This window comes from Pelmatolapia mariae, linkage group LG1, assembly GCF_036321145.2.
Source record: "Pelmatolapia mariae isolate MD_Pm_ZW linkage group LG1, Pm_UMD_F_2, whole genome shotgun sequence".
NCBI classification, from domain to species: domain Eukaryota; kingdom Metazoa; phylum Chordata; class Actinopteri; order Cichliformes; family Cichlidae; genus Pelmatolapia; species Pelmatolapia mariae.
This window is the reverse complement of record NC_086227.1, coordinates 28,822,132-28,841,405: the sequence shown is the minus strand read 5'-3', so window position 1 is coordinate 28,841,405 and position 19,274 is coordinate 28,822,132. Positions and strand designations below refer to the sequence as shown.

Here is a 19,274-nt window from a genome sequence, read left to right as displayed (position 1 = left end):
CTGATGTGACTTTAAGCCCAACAGTTGGGAGTAGGTAGTAGCAGATGTAACTTAGCGGGGGGGGGGGGGGGGGGGGGGGGGAGACAAACTGTGTTTTCTGGACCCCATTCAATAATTGTGAATCCTATCAGTATGAACTTGTAGGCTACAGTGGCGTGTACATTATCCATTGGTAAGACAGATGTGTAAAACCTTGGCTGGATGTTTTGAGGAATGAATTAAAAGTGCATTTGCAGAATCATGAATATTAAAGTGCCCCAATTATACCCCAAGTTTTTTTGTTTGTTTGTCTTTTTATGTATATAATGGTTTTCAAAGTTACCGGGAGTTACACGTTCCCATAGAAAACACTCCTACTGAACTTCCTGAAACTTCTCCTTTGCAGGCCAGGCTTTCTTCAGTGACTTATCTATCACTATGGAGCACAGTGACACAGTACCAGCCCGAATGGCTGGCCCAGCTAAGCTAACCATGAGCAAAGTGCACCAAATGATCCAATGATGACTACAAATCCCAATAAAATTAAATCCTTTCCATATTTTTTCTGGTTGTGCTGCCATATAACAAAGGTGAATATGAAAGTGTGATGCAAACAGAGCCCATTAAGTAAAGCAGCCACCACTTTGGAATTTTCAAAGTAATTTTCAGCTAGTCGTACTGCACTGCTTAAATACTGATGCTATAGCAGCAATTTAAAAAAAAAAAAAAAAGCATTTACATACAGCAAGTTACAGAAAACAGATGTGTTATGATTTCAGTTATTTACATATAAAATGATCATTCACAAAGAATGTCAGAACCTCTTCATAATGTGGCTAATACTTTATGTTGCTCTGTGTGTAATAAGCACGCCCTCACGTTCATAGTGCCATCTGACCAATCAGGGCCATCTGGGCTTCTCCTAACAAACTATTAAAGATATGAGGTAAGAAACAGTTCTGCAGCACTTCATAGTACATGTGAGCCAATTCCTTCAGATACAAAGTAAACATTCCAGTCCCTAAGTGAGCATAATAGGGGCACTTTTTCTTGGATTTTATTATATATGTGCTATATCACATTCTTCCGAGTTTGTATTGTTATGTCTGAACTGTATGAATGCACTGGTTTTAATATAAAGCCTGGGTTTCCACACAGTCTCCAAGGGATACTATGCCACATGCTGCCATTACACTGAGGGTTAAAAAGATTACCGTTCTTCTTTATGAGTAGAAATAGTGGCAGCGATATTCTTCTATGCTGTACCGTTACTCTGTACACAATGTTTGTTGCTCTCGACTGCTGTTACAAACAAAAGCATGACGTGTCATCTTTCATCCTGTGTGTTGACCGTTGCTGCGGGACATTCAGCCTAGATGGACCAGGGTCATGACAGTAGTGTACTCGTGCTGCAGGTTGTCCGTGTCAGTGTCACACAGTGTGTAGTCATCTTTTATGATTCGGTCGCAGCCAATCTCGCCGTTTCCAAACAGCCCAAAGAGCGGGGTGTTGGGGAACACCTTGTGGAAAGCATCTGCCTCGACATTGCTCTGGTTGTTGTAGTAGTTCTGGCCTCTCCCCACGCAGGCAAACATAAATCCCAGGGTGTTTTTCTCTGGAATTTTGGCTGCCTTTAGTCGGCGGATTGTGGCTTCAGCCGCTTTTGCGCTGATGACATCTTCCTCCAACAGCACAGACGCCCCCTGAACTTTAGGCCCACTCAGGGCCAGGCCTATCACACCATATGAACCCTGGCTACAGCTACAGAGTGAGAGATCATGGAAAGTGTGAGTATTGTAGAGTGCATACTGAAAAGGCTATTCATAATTTACCTCAGACACTACCAGTTATTTATCAAAATCAATTACATCCTATTGGTAGTGAGATAAAGGAGATAACCAATAGAGAAATATAGACGTCAAACTTCAGAATGTGTTTTGAACAGCTAATATTTACTCTGAAGCAGTAGATCGTGATTGTTGTCTCTGAGTGGTGGCAGTCAATTATACTCTTGTATTTTTCCACATACAGACTGAAATACCATTTGATAAACTACCACAGGATCAGACCAAAAATATTTGCAGAAAATCCACTACTAGATTTATCCCATAAAATATCTAGTTTACACTCGGGAAATTAACTCACCAGTATCTGGAAGGAGCGAAGGCATTCTCTACCAGGCCTCCAGCAATCAGAGCTTTGGTCTTCGAAAGCGGCTCTAGTATCTGGTTAAGGAAGCGTGCGCCTCCTGGTTTATATGCCTCATAGAAGAAAATCAGTATCACACGTAGCTCTGGGTTGTCAACTAGTCCTGGAAAGAAATAACAAAACAAAAAATTAAAGATTTTATTGAAGTTTATATTATTGAATAACTAGGTAGTCGATGCTTACCTGCTTCTTTAAGGGCTGTCGGGGAGATGGTTCTCTTACAAAAGTGAAAAGGCTGGATCTGGACACCCTCAATAGCTGGAAGCATGATTGCAAAGCCAGCTCCCCCATCTTGGTACTCCTGGGGAGGGTTGCCGCAAGAGCCGCTGGGTGTCACTGTACAGAGAGCCAATCATGAAGCACCATAAAAGTATACGTTTTTATGCATGTTTTAATGGATTATTTGTTAACTAGCATCAGCAGCATTGTTTATCCTTATACTTAGTTATAGATGTACTGAAAATTCAAATGTTTAAAAAAGAAAAAAAATATTGAGCAGAGGTATGACACAAGAGGAAACCAGTGGTGACCTACTAATGAAGGAAACAACCCTTAAAGCTTTACAGTTTTTGACAATTGATATTACCATCAATAGAATCAAAGAAGAAATTAACTAAAGCCACCTCAAGGAAATTCTCTTTCACTTTTCATTTGAAGTGAGAAGTTAACCAAATTTTAAAAAACTGTTTTTACCACCAAGCCATACGACACATCAACCACAACACTTAAACACACACAACACAGTCCACAGGACACACTCAGAAGCTACCCTGCAGCTTCACAAGTACTCTGTTTAATCTGCACTGGTCACTCCACTTTATTGTTATTGATATTTATATTTAAAAAGTGCAATACTGTAATTTTCTGCTGCTCATTCCTGTGCAATATCCCATCTGCCCCCCCCCCGGTCATATTTCTTTTCAAGATTTTCTTATTTAATCACTAGTGTACATATATTTATATTTATAGATACATATATATTTAGTCATCTTTTCTCTTTTACCACGTCTCTGTAATATTTTGCTCTTTACTATTTTTCTATTTATTTTTTATTATTTTATTATATTTTCTTCTACTGTACCATGCTGCTGAGTGACTGCTGCTCGTCAAACACATTTCATTGCAATGTTGACCCTGTGCTAACTTGCATATGACAAATAAAACTGAAACTGAAATGTATCTAAAGTTTCAAAGAGTCACCATCTAGTGGCTATGAGTGGAACTGCAGCTTAACTTATTCTGGTAGTGGATTTGGCACTGAACTGGGTGTGTGCTACAGGGGTGAGAACCAGTTTTAAACATAGAACCAAACCAACAAAAATTTATTTCAAAAACTTTGATTTAAAAAACATGAATCAAAGGGACATGTGGATGTATTTCCATGCAAATACATGACGCTGTGCTGCCATAAATACACAGGAACACCACAGAGGAATCCTCATTCACCAATCCTAAAAAAATTTTTTAGTGCTACTGAGCAAAACAAACGGTGTATGAGCTCAGTTGTACATCACAGAAACCCTTTCAGCGTTTTGAACAGAAAGCAAACAAATTTCTTTACCATGCACTTTACCCTGATCTTCTATTGCGTTACAAACAGTATTCATAAAGAATGAAAGAATACTGCATGTGTCATCTCTGTAATTCATACAATCAGCATCTTTATCAATACGGATAAATAACTAGCTGTAATCTGGGCAGTGTTACTATACAAACTCTCAGCCTTATCTGATTAAAGATCTAATTTAGTTGAATTAGCTGGGCGTGTTGACCCTGTGGTGACCTTAGGCTACTATATCACAAAATGCGAGTGTTATCACAAACGGCCGAGGCTTCCATTAAACCTGATAGACGATGGGAGCCTGATAAGCCATCATCTTGAGGAAAGAGAACATGGCTGATGGAGTGTCACTTCTGCAGAGGGTTGTGATTATATAGAGAAATGGGGAGCACAGCATCAGGCAGACTAGGCAATCTATCAGAGGGAGAGACACAGAGATGCAAGCCACCAGTGGTACTTTCTAACTAGGCAGCAGTGGTGGGGATTAATGCGAGTCCTCCCTGCTGATATATGAAGTATTCTCCTTGAATATGCTTGAAAAGTGGTTAGCTTTCATATTCAGAGCATGGTAGTATATTAACCAAAAGCCACATTTGTATCATGATAGCTTTGAAACTCATTAAAAATAATAGTGTTTTATATCAAAATAACATGATTTATTTTGGTTTGAGGGGGAAATTTTATTTTCTTCCTCATAAATGAAGAAATATGAGAGAGACAGAAATAAGGAACACTTACAGACTATTCCTGGTGTAGCAACGCCCATGACATCACAGCCTCTGGGGAAGAGCTCGTTCAGTTCTGCGTCTAGACTGTTGCGACTCTTTTTTGCTTCAGTGGGGAAAAAAAACATGTTAATGAGAAGAAAGGCCACACAAGTGTACTACTGTGGAAACATTTACGTTGTGATCAATACCATTAGGGCAGCATGTGATATATGTACATTTTGTTTTATAGCATGACGATTCCAAACATACAGTCTGAACGACAAAGGATTAGCCATAGCAACAAAGTGGACTAAGAGTCTCCATATCCACAACTGCTCTGCTGCAGGGCTCTTTGCCCACCTTGTTGTTCAAAACTTTTGGGGATCTGGGTTTTCAGGCAGTGGAAGTCTGTGGAATTTTATTTCACTATATTTACACTGTACAGACTTTACTTATTCTTTTAAAAGCCACTGAAGACATTTTTTATTTATACGGATAAGCTTTTCATTGACTCGCTGGTTTATGTTGTATTCTATTATGCTTTATATTGTTTTTGATATGGCTTTTTATTTTTTGTACTTCATCGTAAACAAGTCCTGACTTGTGTCCGGTTTGTTTGACACCGCTGAAATTGCTCCTTAATAGTACACAGATTATAAACTGACTAGTCTATTAATATTATTTAGAATATCCCATAATAAAATGAATTTTCCTTTGATTTGGCCAAATAATAAACAATACAAAAACACTACAGATGCCATATAAGTGATACATCAAATACTACCATTTACAGGAGTGTGCACGGAGCCTGAGGAAAAAAGCCTTGGTTAACAAAGATAAGTAAGCATCAAAATAGTTGTTCTCTCTAAGATCCAGTCACACAGCACACATTTTTCCCCTAGTGACCACCACCTGCTAATGAAAAATGTGTATTCCCCAACCAGTTGCAAGTAGTTGTGGGAGACTGCTAGCAGTCGCTAAAAAACAAAAAAACAAAACAAATCAAGTCTTTAAAGCCTTGTTCATGGCGGCCCAGAGACCAGTCAGTCAGTGACCCCCTCCTGATAACCAGCAGTCACCAGTGAAATAATGTATTCCACAACTAGTTGGTGAATGGTTGCTGAAAGTTCTTGACACTCGCTATCATAAAGTTGGTCACAAAGAGGTTAACAGCTCTGCTCCAAAAACCTTGTTGTAATTGTTCTGGTGACTAGCAGGTTACTGTAGTCGCAGTAGTTTGCATAGAAGACGAAGACTTGTCTGTCAGAATTTCCAAAATACTTACCAGGCAGTAGTGAAACTGTGACACAAACCATAAAAAGAAATGCTTTTCTCTGTTAAAGTCACCATTTTCATTGGTTTCAGGGGTAATGCACAACTTCCATGCAAACTAGGGCAATCACAACAAGGTTTGTGGTGCAATTTCACCCAGTGAGTGCAAGCAATCACACGCCAACCTGTTGTGGAATACACAGTTTTTCCCTATGGACGGGAAAGGTTGCCATTGGCATCAAGCGATCTCTAGGCCTGTGTGACTAATGGGGGAGGAGACACAAGATAGTGGACCTAAATCCATAAAGGAATTGTAATTAAGTTATCTAAGATGCTTTGACCAGCTTCATTTAAGAAACTGGGCAGGTTTTTCACCCTCCGAAAACTGTTCAGAGTACAACAGTTTTAAAGTTTTCTAGAATTCAAATAACAATGTGCTCTGTATCTAAGTTCAAACAAACACATCTAAAAAACATGTGCAACCTTGTCTACAAGGATAGAATAGGTGCACCTCAAATATCATTTCAAGGAAGTATGGCAGGTAATTAAAGATGCCAAACAAACACTAGCCTGCAAATGTTTAAACAAACAGACTTACTGTTACAAAATGAACACTAAAAGAAGCTTTTATTAGAAGTACTTATTTACAGAATATGTTGTAAAGACACTTCTGCTTTCCTAGAGGATTATTTTACATTCAGACCCGAAATGCATTTGCACCTTGAAGTTAAGTCAAATAATAATGTATGAGAGAGTTGTGCCTTAAGGGAAGTATACAGTTTACAAAAGAAATATATTTTATACCAACCTTTGTTCTGTTTGTAGCAAAAGGCTCCTCCATTGAGGATCTCAGAGTCTGCCATTACCAGAACTGTTTTAGGCAGCAGGTATACTTTCTGTAAAATTATTTGAATTAGAGATTTAAAAAAAAAATAATCAGTTCCTGATCATACCCTCCTGAGAACCAAACAATAAAGTCTCTTTCAGCTTAACTTTTTTTGTGATATCCTGCCTCTTTTGAGCTAAAAGAGGTTACCCAAGAACATGAGATATCATTGGAAAGGCCACGATGTCTTCTATTAAGTACATCAGGACATAGCAGGGTAGTTCAAATAAGTCAAAAGATATAGACCAAAAACAACTCTCCATTACGGAGAACATAAGTGAATAGGCTGGGTCTCAGGAGGATATGTATAACACAAAGTTCATATCATTGCAATCTTAGTAGCATAAACGCTACATATCTTTTGAGATTCTTCACTTCAACTTGAAATCTTTAATACTGCTTGCACATGCACATTTGTGATGCTCTTTGGATTTTCTCCATTGTGTCAAAAATGCAACCCTATAACTTAAATTCTATGTTGGGGTTGAGGATGAAGTTGTAAGTAGCCAAATCTATCAGGTAAGGCGACCACAGTTCAGATTGTTTGGAGCAAATGTTCTCCCTGAAACACCTCTGGACGTTACAGAGAAATTCTCTGAGGTATGCAAAACAAGGAAAGCTCCTGGCTTGATACAACACCTTTTTGCTTGAAGACAGCAGGGTGTTCCAGGGAGGACAGCAGGTTGGTGAAGGAGATCTAGCTCGCACCAATGTGACAAGAAAGGTGGGGTCAGTTTGATACAGATGTTAATGTATGGCCTTCATACAAGTGTGAGGCCCATGGTGAACTCTCAGGAAGCATTTGAAATAAAGCAATGGGCTGAGCAGCTTTGCAGTGGATAGCTGGCAGATTTTGCACTTTTTGCGCGCTGGATAGCTCACTCAAGGAGTGGGTAGCATAGAGGGTATTGGTGTGCTGTTTTAAAACCATTAACCAAGAGCTGTCTACTCACATTTATCTTTAACGTTTTCACTTAGTGTCACTAATTATTTAAATACCATTCGATGAGAGTTTTGAAGTTTACCTCCACTTCTTCGGCCAAGATGATATTGAGAGCATGGGACTCCGTGCTGGGATGTCCAGAGGCCGACACCCAGGTCAGCTCCTGCTGAGTCCTAAGCACTCTGCGGGCACAGTTTCTCCAAAGTCTGCACACACTGAAAGGGTAAAAGAAACTCAGTCTCACTTGCTGACCAGGTACAATCGCGTAGTTAAAAAAAAAAAAGGACTCAGCTCGTCTATATATCCAGGCAGAGTAGCTGAAAGCAAGCCCTTGATTAGAGTCCAACAGACAATAACAACCGCTACGCTAGCTGCTGCTTTAGCTCTTCCGCAAGTTTTTGCGTCGGAGTTTCACTTCTATCGGCGGCCATTAGCGTTAGCTCACAGTGATGCGTACAAAGATCAGCCACCTACCTCGCGAGCTGGAGAAGCGATTTGGTTGGTATGAACGTAAGAATCCTCTCAACCACTTCCGCAACATTGCTGAGTACGTACTCAGCCTTAGAATCCGGAAAAAAATCAACAAAATCTGAGTTTTCGCTCATGTTTCGCTCTGTAGTCTGTAGACTCACAACACAGACTCCCAACTACGAACTTCGACCCCTGCACTCCCACCGCTGCAGAGGAATAGCCTGTTTATTGGCGCCTCCCTGCGGCGAGGAGGAACTATAGCAGTTAAGGCACCCCCACATGCATGTGAAAATCTCTCACTTTGATCAACACATATAATAAAACTTTAAATAATTGGATGATAAAGATGATTTTCAATTTATTTTTATTAAAGGTACAATTCGGGCATTTTCATCTCTAGACCCATATGCCTTTGGATGAGAGCTGAAACATCTACAAGTTTAGGGAGGTCCAGTTGCCTTTCCCCCCCCCAAGCTAGAAAAGTTTAATCTTGTGTTTGTCTTTGCATGTTGACATGGCATCAAGCAAACTTTTTCTTTTTTTTTTAACAATACTATGCAAATTTCTTGAGTAACCCTTTATTTCTTTACATTTTGCTAGGAAAATGAGAAACAGCCTGAAGTCTTGTATGTAAACTTTCTTGAAGTAGTTTTCACGGTTATCCAGGTTTGTTGATGATCCCACACTTCTTCAATAATGTTCAAGTCCAGGTTCTGAGGATTCATCACTCCCCTCTTGGGGGAAACTCTCAAGCTTCTTTCTTCCAAGAACAATTAACAATTGCAACAACCAGGTTGATTCGCATATTTATTTATGATTTGTACATCTCCAAGATAAAAAACAAAAATCAGTGTTTCGAAAAGAAAACACCTACATAACGAACAGATAACTACGCCACAAGTATTTAGTTTGCTTAGTTGAAACAATATAATGAGTTTCGCTACTGTGCTAAGAATTCCTTCCTTGCTAAACTGGAAGAGAATATCACTGACAGTGAATACATTTTTACAATACAAAAAGAAACTAACACATAAGCAACTTTACAAAAGTACACATAATAAAAGTCCCTTTCATAACCTTGGCTTAAATTATGGCTTCATTCATGACGATCATGTGCAGTATATTCCCCAAAAAAGTGCAAATTCCCCACACGTACATGTAAACAATTAAAGATGTACAGTAAATTTTAAATGACCTTTTAATACAGTGCGTAAAGGAAACTGTAGATGAGCTGCTAACTTGCGCAGAGCTTGTGTCTTCAAGATGGCACGGTCAGAGGAGACAAACACAAGCTCCAGCTTTGTGTGTAGCAGTCATAGTCATATGGGAGCCAGCCATATTCAGAGCAGATGAGGCAATGTGAGGAGGGGAACAGAGCTAGGTCAAATGTTAACCATCTCCATTAGAGTCTGATCCAGCATCTGCTTTATGCTCAGGCCCTCTTCTTTAGCACGTGTGAGTTTATCTGTTAATATAGCATTGCATCAGTTAAAAACAAAAAAAGAAAGAAAAAAAAAAAACAGTTACAAGAGACACAGAATATAGTCAGACAAAGGTTTACCTCAGGTACAGTGACAAACATATGCTGGATATCGTTACATACCCAAGTATATATTTTTTTCCAGTAAGAGGTCAGCACTTATTAGCGGAGTCGATATCCTCAAGTTATTTTTAGATTCTCTGATATAACTAATCAAATTTGAACTTGTATTTAAAGTATACTAGAAATACTAAAAACTCACGCTATTGACAGGGCTGTGGTCAAGAATGGACGTGGTGAGTTTATGCAGGGGGAAAAAAAAAGCTTTCCTTTTTTGTAATATATGATTTGGCAGTGGAATTGACTAAAGTATAAAACCCTAGCACTTTTGAGGAAAAAAACTGAAAACTCTTCTAAGCACTAATAATTGTCTCCTTCTACTATTGGACCAGTATCACTTTACTTTTATTGTATATGCACACTCCATGTCCTTTTTTCTCCCCCATTCACTTAGACAAATTACTGACAGATCATACAGGGGTACTGTGAAATCTGTTATTCACATCTTCCTTACCGCCAACACTTCCTTGTTGCTACAGGTGAATCATATGATCAATCTCCTCCTGTGCTACGATTAACGAACAGTTCGCTGCAAAATAAAACTGCACACCTTTTCTTTGAAGTTCTCTTTATCCATCTACACTGTTTTGGTTTAAGCTGCTATGTCCTGAGGATATATAATAAAACTAAATGTTGCTTGCCTTGCTTTAAGCATCACAAGGCAAGCAACATCTTGCCTTGTGATGCTTAAAGCGCCCCAAAATAAACATTGGGGAAAATTCAGCTGGAATGTTTCTTTCCTGAAGTCACAACCCGATTATTTGGCACTTTTAGCATCGCAAGGTGAGCGCCATGTAGTTTTATTATATTCTTGGAGAAGGCAGACATCTCTACAGATAACTATGAGGTTTGTGGGAACAGTTCCCAACAAAGCACTTCGCTCTCAGACTGCAGGCTTACTTGATGTTCTTAGAATTTCTAAAAGTAGAATGGGAGACAGAGCCTTCAAATATCTGGCTCCTCTCCTATCAAATAAGCTCCCAGTTGAAGTTTGGGAAACAACCTCTTTACTTTTAAGATTACACTTGAAAAACAAAATTATTTTGAATAAAGCTTTAGTTATTTATACTGCTACAAGTTAAGGCTGCTGGAGGACGTCCAATGACGCACTCAGGATTTCTTCTCCACTTCCCTCTTCACCCCTGATGCATTTACATGCCACTATTGTATACCATTATTTCCCCATCTAGTCTCTCCCTTGGTGCGTTTAGTCCTCATCTTTCTCCTCACAGCCCAACCGATCACAGTATGCTGCCGTCCTCCACCAGATCTCCCTGTTAAAAGACAGTTCTTTTTCCCTATTGTCACAGAGTGCTTCCTCACAGGGAATTGTTTGATTGTTGGGGTTTCCCCTCTAATCGTCAGGGCCTTTACATTATAATATTTAGTGCTTTAGGTGACTGCTGCTGTAAACTAGTGCTACATAATTGAATGTGTTAAATTATTGCAATTCCTAACTAAAATGTGAATGTATCACTGAAATGCTACAAGTAAAAACTACACACCTGTCCAACCATCCATCTCACCCAAGTACAAAAAGGAAAATCTGGGTATAATCCAAATAATTTTAAAAGTGATGATATTTGTTCAGTCCATTGCAATATTCCAAGGCCTCCTTTTCATGGATAGAAGCACATATTGCAGACCAGATTTTAATTATGTAGCCCTGACAATAACTGAGAAAATATATCAACTGAATTTCGTCCGTCTCCTGAACCTGTGTAGCCTCCCACTTGAAGCAGTTATTTGAACATGCATGTGAAAATCTCTCACTTGTATTCCCACTTTTTTGAAAGCGTAACTTGTTTTGTTTTTAAGACATAATTGCTGCTGTGTATAGTTATTTAAATAAACAGTACAACAACATTCCTGGTGACTGGAATTTCAGAAACATTAAAGCATACAAGATTCCCTTCCAGTTTATGCCTCGTTTAGAGCTACTCTCAGTTCATTGGTGAGAAGACGATTTTTCTCAAGCTGCTTGTATAGGTGGTCTTGACAGTCAGAAAGCAGGTAGGAGAAAAAGGAAAGAGAAAGAAAGGAGGTTAGTACAAAGAGTGACGCTTTGAAGGTAATCACAAAATAAGTTTGTTGATTTCCTGACCTAATGAACACAGAAGGCTCAAGAAATATGTTTTTGTTTTTTTTTTTTAAAGACAGTCATAAGCCTGCCATCTTGGCTAACCACAGAAAAGTCACACACTACTGGTTTTACAAACACTGTTTCCTTTTCACTGCTTATTAATTACCTAGACTAGAATGATAAGACTGCAACCACCTTGGGATTAGTTAGGGGACAAAACAACACACACTCACAAATAGAAAAATAATGATGATGCACACGTTTGTACTGGATCTTTTTGCATCTAGCTGCAGCAGCCACTTTTAATCACCAGGTGACTGCAGAGGTCACCTGATGGGAGCTAACCTGGTCCAACTCTGACTGCAGACAGTCTGTGCAGCCTGTACCAATGAACACATCTTATCTGCGTAACAATGTCACCTCATTGAAGCAGTGGACTTGACTCAACCGGTTGGCACCTAGTTGTACTCTGTGTATATTCCTATATAAAGGGAACATTGCAGAGCATGTAATTCTACAGTTAAATTGCAATTCTGTAGCAACTACGTCACCATTTGTGGGGAATTTTCTATTTCTACTTTAAATCTATGAGGTTCGGTCTGCATGCAATTAGTTAATGTGAACTACTGTGACTATGACATAAGACATTTGGGCCACCCCAAACAGCCTTACAATTTTGTGGTCAATCCCATTTGAGTTTCAATAGATTTAATGTAGCAAGTGAAACTAAACAAATCTCATCCTACTCAATTTTTTTATAATTTACAGTCGCATTTGTCTGCAATAGCCCCTGTGACTGTATTAGCATTTTTTAAATTAAAAATAATAATTAAAAAAAAAAAATCTATAGAAGTAGTTTTAGTGACCATGTCTGCCATTACTGGCTTGGAGTCTAGTTGATTTGCTATTTATACCTACAATATGAGGAGTGTTTATTTTTTGGTTTTGGTTTTTTGGCTACGTTCACATCTGCAAACACTGAGTATTAAAAATGTTAACTTGCTATTTCTAAAGTACATCAACTGCATTTAACTACAGCTGAATCTGAAGGTGTGAGGAAGCCTTAAAACAATAAAATATAACTAAAGATATAAAAAAAAAATAATAATACACACACATACATACATATATATAATCCCCAATCAGCTGATTAAAAAATTGAATAAAAATCACTGCCACTACAAGTAACTCAGGATTACATTATTTGATTAAAACACTGTTTGTTTTTTTTAACCAAACAAGTCAAATGTAATTTCTGCCATTATATCAAATTACAGAAGCACTAAGAGAGAGGAGCTTCAGAGTTTATTCAAAAGCTACTAAACAGAATAAATTAAAACACAAAGAAGGTAAAACAATAACAAAAAAGGACAAATGGAAATGAAGAAGCATTGCGAGAGAAAAAGAAAAGGATGACATAGATGGAAAAATGTTTATTTTATATAAAGCAATGTGGCTCAAAGGTCTGAAAGACAGATGGACAAATGTACTCCAGCAGCCAAGGCCCAATGTGCAGTACTGCCAGGGCAGTAAAGAAATAAATAGACAAAGGAGACAGAAAGTAGGGCTGTGCTGCACAGGAGAGAAAGGATGATGCTCAAGCAGCTTCTGGAGTGAAGAGTGTGAGAATTTAGCTGTGAACAAAAAAAAGAAAAATGTTGGAGGGAGAAATAAAAGAATGAAAACATATGACATGCAGAATCAAAAGAGAAAAATGGATGCAGAACTAAGAGAACTGAGACAGGGAACAAGGTCTATTAAGTAAGCTCATGTTAAAAGGTCTGCAAAAAATTGTATTAAAATCTATTTTTAAAAAAGATATCAAACATGATTAGGTCACTCATAAATTAGTGTTAGACAAGCACGGAAGGATTTAAAGTTGTAGTTTAGCAAAGTTAAAAACTCACGGCAGTCAAACATGCCACAAGAGGGCGCTACTGTATGTTGTCGCTGTGGTTAAGGAGATCAAGCTCTAAGACAATATGGAAACAAGCGTGTTGTGAATTACATGGAAGTCATGTCGTTGAGGGCGTGGTCCAGCTCCTCGCTGATGGCCTTGTACTTCAGTTTCTGGGCATACAGCTCATCTATAGAGTTGTAATTATTATAGAGTGGCAGTGAGGGGGCAGTGAACAGAAAAATAACAGCGTCAAGAAATGAAAGCCAAAAGAAAATGCAAACTGAGAAACTGAAATAAAAAGGCAGGACAGAAATAGGAAGGAACATGAACAGCTGCTGACACCGTGTCAAATTCCTGAGGAGTCACCGAGAAACTGCCTCACATGTTCCGTGACCCTGTGAAGACTTCTCGGGGCTAGCTGGCCTTGAACGCTCAATACACCAGCATGCCAAACTGTACTGCAGTGAGAAACGTTGACGCCAACATGAATAATATCATGGCAGGTTCTGCTTATTAGAGTTTTGTTTTTCTTCTGGCAGACAACTGACAGTGTAGATATTTGTCCTGGGGATTATTTAACAACCTGCTGACCAGATAAATACCTCAAACAGCCCCACACGGGGGATTTGCCTTTTATTAGTTTCCCTTTCAGAAACCAGGACTGGACTTTAGACAAAGACTAGTCACTGGGTTGCTTTTTGCATCAATTAATTTTGTAATAACAGTAACAGACGTTTGCTTATACGGAAATGAACATGAAACGCTGCACCAAAGACTAAAAAACAAGTGTAAAACATTCATACCCTCAAGGTCATCAATGGTCTTCTCCAGCTTGGCGACTGATCTCTCAGCGAACTCGGCACGGGTCTCGGCCTATGTGGAGGACAGCAATAAAACATTTGTAATGTAAACCTCCTAATGGAAATTAATAACCACAGCCCCAGAGGAAAGGAAGCCCTTAAGTATGAGTAAAAAATATATACACACACACACTCAGCATATTTATTCAATTAAGTAATGCAATCGATTCAATCTTCAGTTTCAAGAGAAGCTTCTATTTAAAATTTAATTTAGGATATATAAATGTATGACTCACTGATAACTCTAACTCACCTCCTTTAGCTTGTCTGTCAGGACCTTGATCTCCTCCTCGTACTTGTCCTCCTTCTGTGAGTACTGTGGTTACATACACAGGGCAGAGTCACTCAAATATACAAAACATGAAAATGCACCCCCCAAAAAAGTTTCAAACAAACTTTAAAAGGTTTATACTATGAATATTTGTCAATAATCTTACCTTTTCTGCCTGGGCCTCCAGAGACTTCAGGTTGTTCTGCACAGTTTTCAGCTCCTCCTCAAGCTCAGAGCATTTGCTGCAGAGTTATGGTGTGATTAAACACGCAGAGAAAAACCACAGAAAGCAAGAGAGGTGTGACGAAAATGTGATCATTACCTCTCAGACAGCTCAGCACGCTCTTCTGTACGTTCCAAGTCACCCTCAATGATCACCAGCTTACGGGCAACCTGAAGTCACAACTCCTTAAGTTTAGTCCCACACTAGCTTAACATATTAGTGCATCCTATACTGGTCAGATATGTCAAGCATTGCGTCAAAGTAAATAACTGAACAATTGTCAAAGTTCAGGGTGCACTGAACAGCTGAGAAACTCGCCTCCTCATATTTGCGGTCAGCCTCCTCAGCGATGTGTTTGGCCTCCTTCAGCTGGATCTCCTGCAGCTCCATCTTCTCCTCGTCCTTCATTGCCCTGTTCTCAATGACCTTCATGCCTCTGAGGGAAGTGGTATAAAGTGAGTCTTAGTGTAAACATTACTATGCGTCATAGAGGAACAGGAAATTCCACTCTTAAAAGAAACATTTAGTACAAAGCACATGGATCATACCAATACCTTGTATTAGTGAAGTAGAGATAAAATTAGAGAGAGAGACCACTACATGACTATATGGACAAAGTGTCTAAATACCTAACACACATCCTCATCTGTCATGTTGTGCCAAGCACATGGCAACTGTCTGAGTGGATAAGGATGAATTGAATACCAAATGAAGCACAACACAAAATCATGGGCATGAACTGGAATAACGTTCTATTAAATTTCCACAGGTGTGGATTAGCCACTGATCAGGAGCTATGCATTTTCAATCATAAAGAAACAGTAACTATCTCAATATTATAATATTACACAAAGCAACAATTAAATTAAATGCAATTATTTAAATACGGGCACATTTGTGAAGAGTGATACAATACAACTTCAAGCCACCGGTGGCAGCAGTGAGCCAAATCTTAAGTGACACTCAAAGAGCATGTGTCATGTGCAAATGTTTGGTTTTATAATATAATAAAAAGTTTTGCAAAATACAGTATTAAAGCGCTTCATAGAACTTAAATTTCCGTTTATGTTTAATGCTTTTAACTCACCTGTTCTCAGCTGCATTTAAATAAAGCACCAAATCCACACTGTTTTACTTTTAAGCTTTTATTTCAAAACTTACATTTTAACTACTGATTTTATCTACTGTTCCTTCCTCTTTTTTCCATTTTAAATCATGCTTTTTATTTGTTTTTGTTTTTTAATGTCTCTGTAAAGCACTTTGAATCACCTTGCTGTTGAATTGTGCTATATAAATAAACTTGCCTTGCCTTTTAAAAGTTAGCAACAACAAGTGACTCAACGCAGGATTTTCTTTTCCGAGCTTGTCTTAACCCTTCTATGTCACCCTTTTTCCATTACAGTACTCTGCAAATGAGTATGAATAATATAAGAGGGGTGGGAGAGCGGTGCCTGTTTAGTGCCAGTTTTCCAGATGCAAGATACCCACCTCTCGCTCTCATCAGCAGCCTTCTCAGCCTCCTCCAGCTTGGTCAGAGCTGTGGCCAGACGCTCCTGAGCACGGTCCAACTCCTCCTCAACCAGCTGGATACGTCTGTTCAGGGAAGCTACATCACCCTCAGCCTAGGAGAGCACAACACCAGTCATCTACAGTCACATCAAGTTTATTCATTTAACTGAAATTCGTGTGTTACGTTTGGCTCTGCAGGCTTTCAGCTGCTGTGAGATCTTAGGCAGATAAAATAACTCATGCTCTCCCTGGAGAGATTGGGCTGGGTCAGGAGCTTGTCCAATAGAGGGATGCAGGTTGTTTATGTACATTTTCCAACACCAGTTAAAGAGTGTGCGTCATTTCTCTTTTTCTAACACATTTTACACCAAAAAAAAGGTTAGAATACAACAGGATTTCTTAAAGGAGACAAACTTATCCACCCTCTCTGGCGTTTTCCCAGCCAAACCTGCAATTTCGTGGCTCGCTGTGATTTAGTCTTAAACAAATTAGCTAAACGGCTACGTTTTGTTATGTCGCAAGGTGGATAAATGGAGGTCCCTGTGCTCAAACTAGCCAGTCACATAAGGGAGGGCTTTATCTCACAGGACCTGCGGTGTTGCGGGGCTGCTGTGCCGTTAGCTTACTTGAAAAGGGCTGTTTTGTTTATTCGGGATCTACCGGGTGGAGTCCTTTCACATCCACCCATCCCTTACTCACATCCATCGGTGGGCTAATTTCAAACTCGCCAACCTGCTACCTGTTTTCGACCATATACCGAGGCGGTCTGGGCCTACCTAGCAACCATGCTTTTTGACCAGATTTACTCGTAATGCTCTGGGCTCCCCGGGGACTAATTGCCTTATAGAGTCATTAGCCGCTTACTGCTTCCCTCGCACTCCTCTCCTGGTTCAGGTCCCGCTGTAGTAACGCCGCCCGGTCCTCCGCCGCATCGGCCTGCTCCTGCAATGACTTGATTTTCTTTTTCACCGCTTCCAGGGAGCTCCCACCGGCCATTTTTTTGCTCTGTTTGTCTCAGCTAAGCTAGTTTTCTCTCAGTTTTTTGCGTGCTTCCCCACACGCAGACACAAGCACACTTGGAGATGCGGCGCGTTTGATCCCTGCCCCCACCGCCTTTAATCAACCGCTGATGAGGATTGGGACGTGCCACCAACCCCGGAAGTAACTCATTTTACTTGAAAATAGTTGAATAAATTTAGTGAACTGAATATGTGGATCATAATTATTATTAATGGTCCTTTAAAATATTTTTCAAGCCATTTTAATGCTTTTTGGCTACGACAAAACTACATTATGAACCAGTTAGTTTAAGTGCGTCCCCTACTGCTAAATTGAGCTAAGCCTTTCAAAATCACAGTTCCAAACATCAACTTAATCTAAAGACAGCAAGAGAGTGCCTTAAATCACTTATACACACATAATACATACATTATAAATATGTTTAATTATTCAGACAGTGTTATTAATGTTCTCGGTATTCATAATTGTGCTAATTAGACCTGCAGAACTTTGTCTTCCTGCACTAAACTGGCTTAAAGAGCACAGAAGACACCCATGCTCTATTGTAGTCTATAATATTCAAATATATTGCTATGTTTATGTAGTTATTTATTTAGTGAACTATATCTTTTTGTATTTCTTTACTCTGTCATTAAATCAGTCAACATGAGTCTATCTCACGGATGTTAAAAAGTTTGTTGCTGCTGCTGACGTCGTCTCTGCTCCTGACGTCATCAATTAGGCTTTATTGGCGTAAGAATAAACGTTGCCAAGAAACTGGTAATTTCATCTGGGTTTATAACCGCGGAGTACGTTCTGTGGCCAACAGGGCCACAAATCTGTCAAAATGCACTTCATAATATGCTTGTAAAATACACGACTGAAATCAGACACTGGCCCTCAGATTCGTCCAAATGGTGGTGGAACGCAACGGTAAGCCAGTGAGCTGTGACTTTACCTTATACAGCACAAGAGCTAAATTTAACTATCCATATATTCTTATGAAGCCCACAACTCTCTTATAATTGATTAGTGCATAACTTAAGCATTAGGGTGTCTGTTTCATGGCTGGTGATCTTAGTTTCCAGACGGGACTCAAAAGGAGTGTATCAAGGTCATATCATTAGGTGGTGGGTGCGCCAAATGGGTTCCTTCGGCCCAAACTCACATCTGTGGCTTTCTTCTCTGCGAGCTCCAATTTCTCCTGGGCCTCCTTCAGGGCTTCAGAGTATTTGTCCAACTCATCCTCAGTTGCCTTCAGCTTCTTCTGCAGTGCTACCAGGTCATCCTCAAGCTGGTACGCAGAGAAACGAGAAGATTTTTATTTACGTGAGGATGATTTTCTCAGATTAATTCTCAACACAAACAACGCGGAATCAAACACGCTTTTATTAATTAAAAAAAGTACACACACATATATATTTGTTACTAAACGAATGAATTTCTATTAAAAGACTATTATTCCTGAGGCTAGGATTTCTTAAATTAATATTTATCTCATTGCTTAACAGCATAACTAATGAATAAAGGATCCAACTAGAAATGTGCACTGTTTCCAATCGTGCCAACCTCATGCAGTCAACATATAGAATAAAGAAACGTTAAAAGAAAAGCTATTTTTAAGGTTATTATTGAAAAGTGATTTGTTAAATCAAATGATAATCCTCAGTGGGAGATCATCGGAAAGAACCATGCAGCGCCGTGCGCAACGTGCCAATGGGACTGCTGCGTAAAAGCATCAGAGCGAGTTTCACACTGGATGCCGACCTGTTTGCTTCTGTCCTCAGATGCTTTCTTATCTG

At 39.3% G+C, this 19,274-nt stretch overlaps 2 protein-coding genes across 5 annotated transcripts; both read right to left on the bottom strand.

Moving 5' to 3' along the window:
* Positions 1–1,044: 1,044 nt before the first annotated feature.
* Positions 1,045–8,211, bottom strand: fbxo22 (F-box protein 22). The gene is made up of 7 exons (XM_063477959.1): positions 8,031–8,211; positions 7,639–7,771; positions 6,536–6,623; positions 4,487–4,579; positions 2,371–2,523; positions 2,125–2,290; positions 1,045–1,740 (listed from the first exon to the last, which is right to left on the bottom strand). Exons 1-7 carry the CDS (start codon positions 8,159–8,161, stop codon positions 1,347–1,349), a joined length of 1,158 nt encoding a protein of 385 aa, XP_063334029.1. The 5' UTR covers positions 8,162–8,211; the 3' UTR covers positions 1,045–1,346.
* Positions 8,212–8,821: 610 nt separating this feature from the next.
* On the bottom strand, positions 8,822–17,599 carry LOC134630552 (tropomyosin alpha-1 chain-like). 4 transcript variants are annotated; one of them, XM_063477918.1, is made up of 9 exons: positions 17,338–17,595; positions 16,453–16,586; positions 15,283–15,400; positions 15,064–15,134; positions 14,908–14,983; positions 14,724–14,786; positions 14,414–14,483; positions 13,719–13,797; positions 13,227–13,344 (listed from the first exon to the last, which is right to left on the bottom strand). In XM_063477918.1, the coding sequence occupies exons 1-9, from the start codon at positions 17,467–17,469 to the stop codon at positions 13,341–13,343; spliced, it is 747 nt and encodes a 248-aa protein (XP_063333988.1). In that variant the 5' UTR covers positions 17,470–17,595; the 3' UTR covers positions 13,227–13,340. The 4 variants fall into 4 exon arrangements, with proteins under 4 accessions (XP_063333996.1, XP_063334006.1, XP_063334017.1 ...); XM_063477926.1 differs by lacking the exons at positions 13,227–13,344; positions 13,719–13,797 and adding an exon at positions 8,822–11,621 and having other exon boundaries at positions 17,338–17,597; XM_063477936.1 differs by lacking the exons at positions 13,227–13,344; positions 13,719–13,797 and adding an exon at positions 8,822–9,492 and having other exon boundaries at positions 17,338–17,597.
* Positions 17,600–19,274: the final 1,675 nt, after the last annotated feature.

What these genes read in the sequence shown, in the direction of transcription:
- fbxo22 (XM_063477959.1), bottom strand. Translation starts at nt 8,161, where the DNA reads ATGAGCGAAAACTCAGATTTTGTTGATTTTTTTCCGGATTCTAAGGCT. An exon ending in TCTTGGCCGAAGAAGTGGAG is followed by an intron (nt 6,624 to 7,638) that starts GTAAACTTCAAA and finishes ATAATTTTACAG; the next exon opens with AAAGTATACCTGCTGCCTAA. An exon ending in GACAGCCCTTAAAGAAGCAG is followed by an intron (nt 2,291 to 2,370) that starts GTAAGCATCGAC and finishes ATTTCTTTCCAG; the next exon opens with GACTAGTTGACAACCCAGAG.
- LOC134630552 (XM_063477947.1), bottom strand. Translation starts at nt 17,469, where the DNA reads ATGGCCGGTGGGAGCTCCCTGGAAGCGGTGAAAAAGAAAATCAAGTCA. An exon ending in GCTGCTGATGAGAGCGAGAG is followed by an intron (nt 15,401 to 16,452) that starts GTGGGTATCTTG and finishes CACTTCCCTCAG; the next exon opens with AGGCATGAAGGTCATTGAGA. An exon ending in TGGAGGCCCAGGCAGAAAAG is followed by an intron (nt 14,787 to 14,907) that starts GTAAGATTATTG and finishes ATGTAACCACAG; the next exon opens with TACTCACAGAAGGAGGACAA.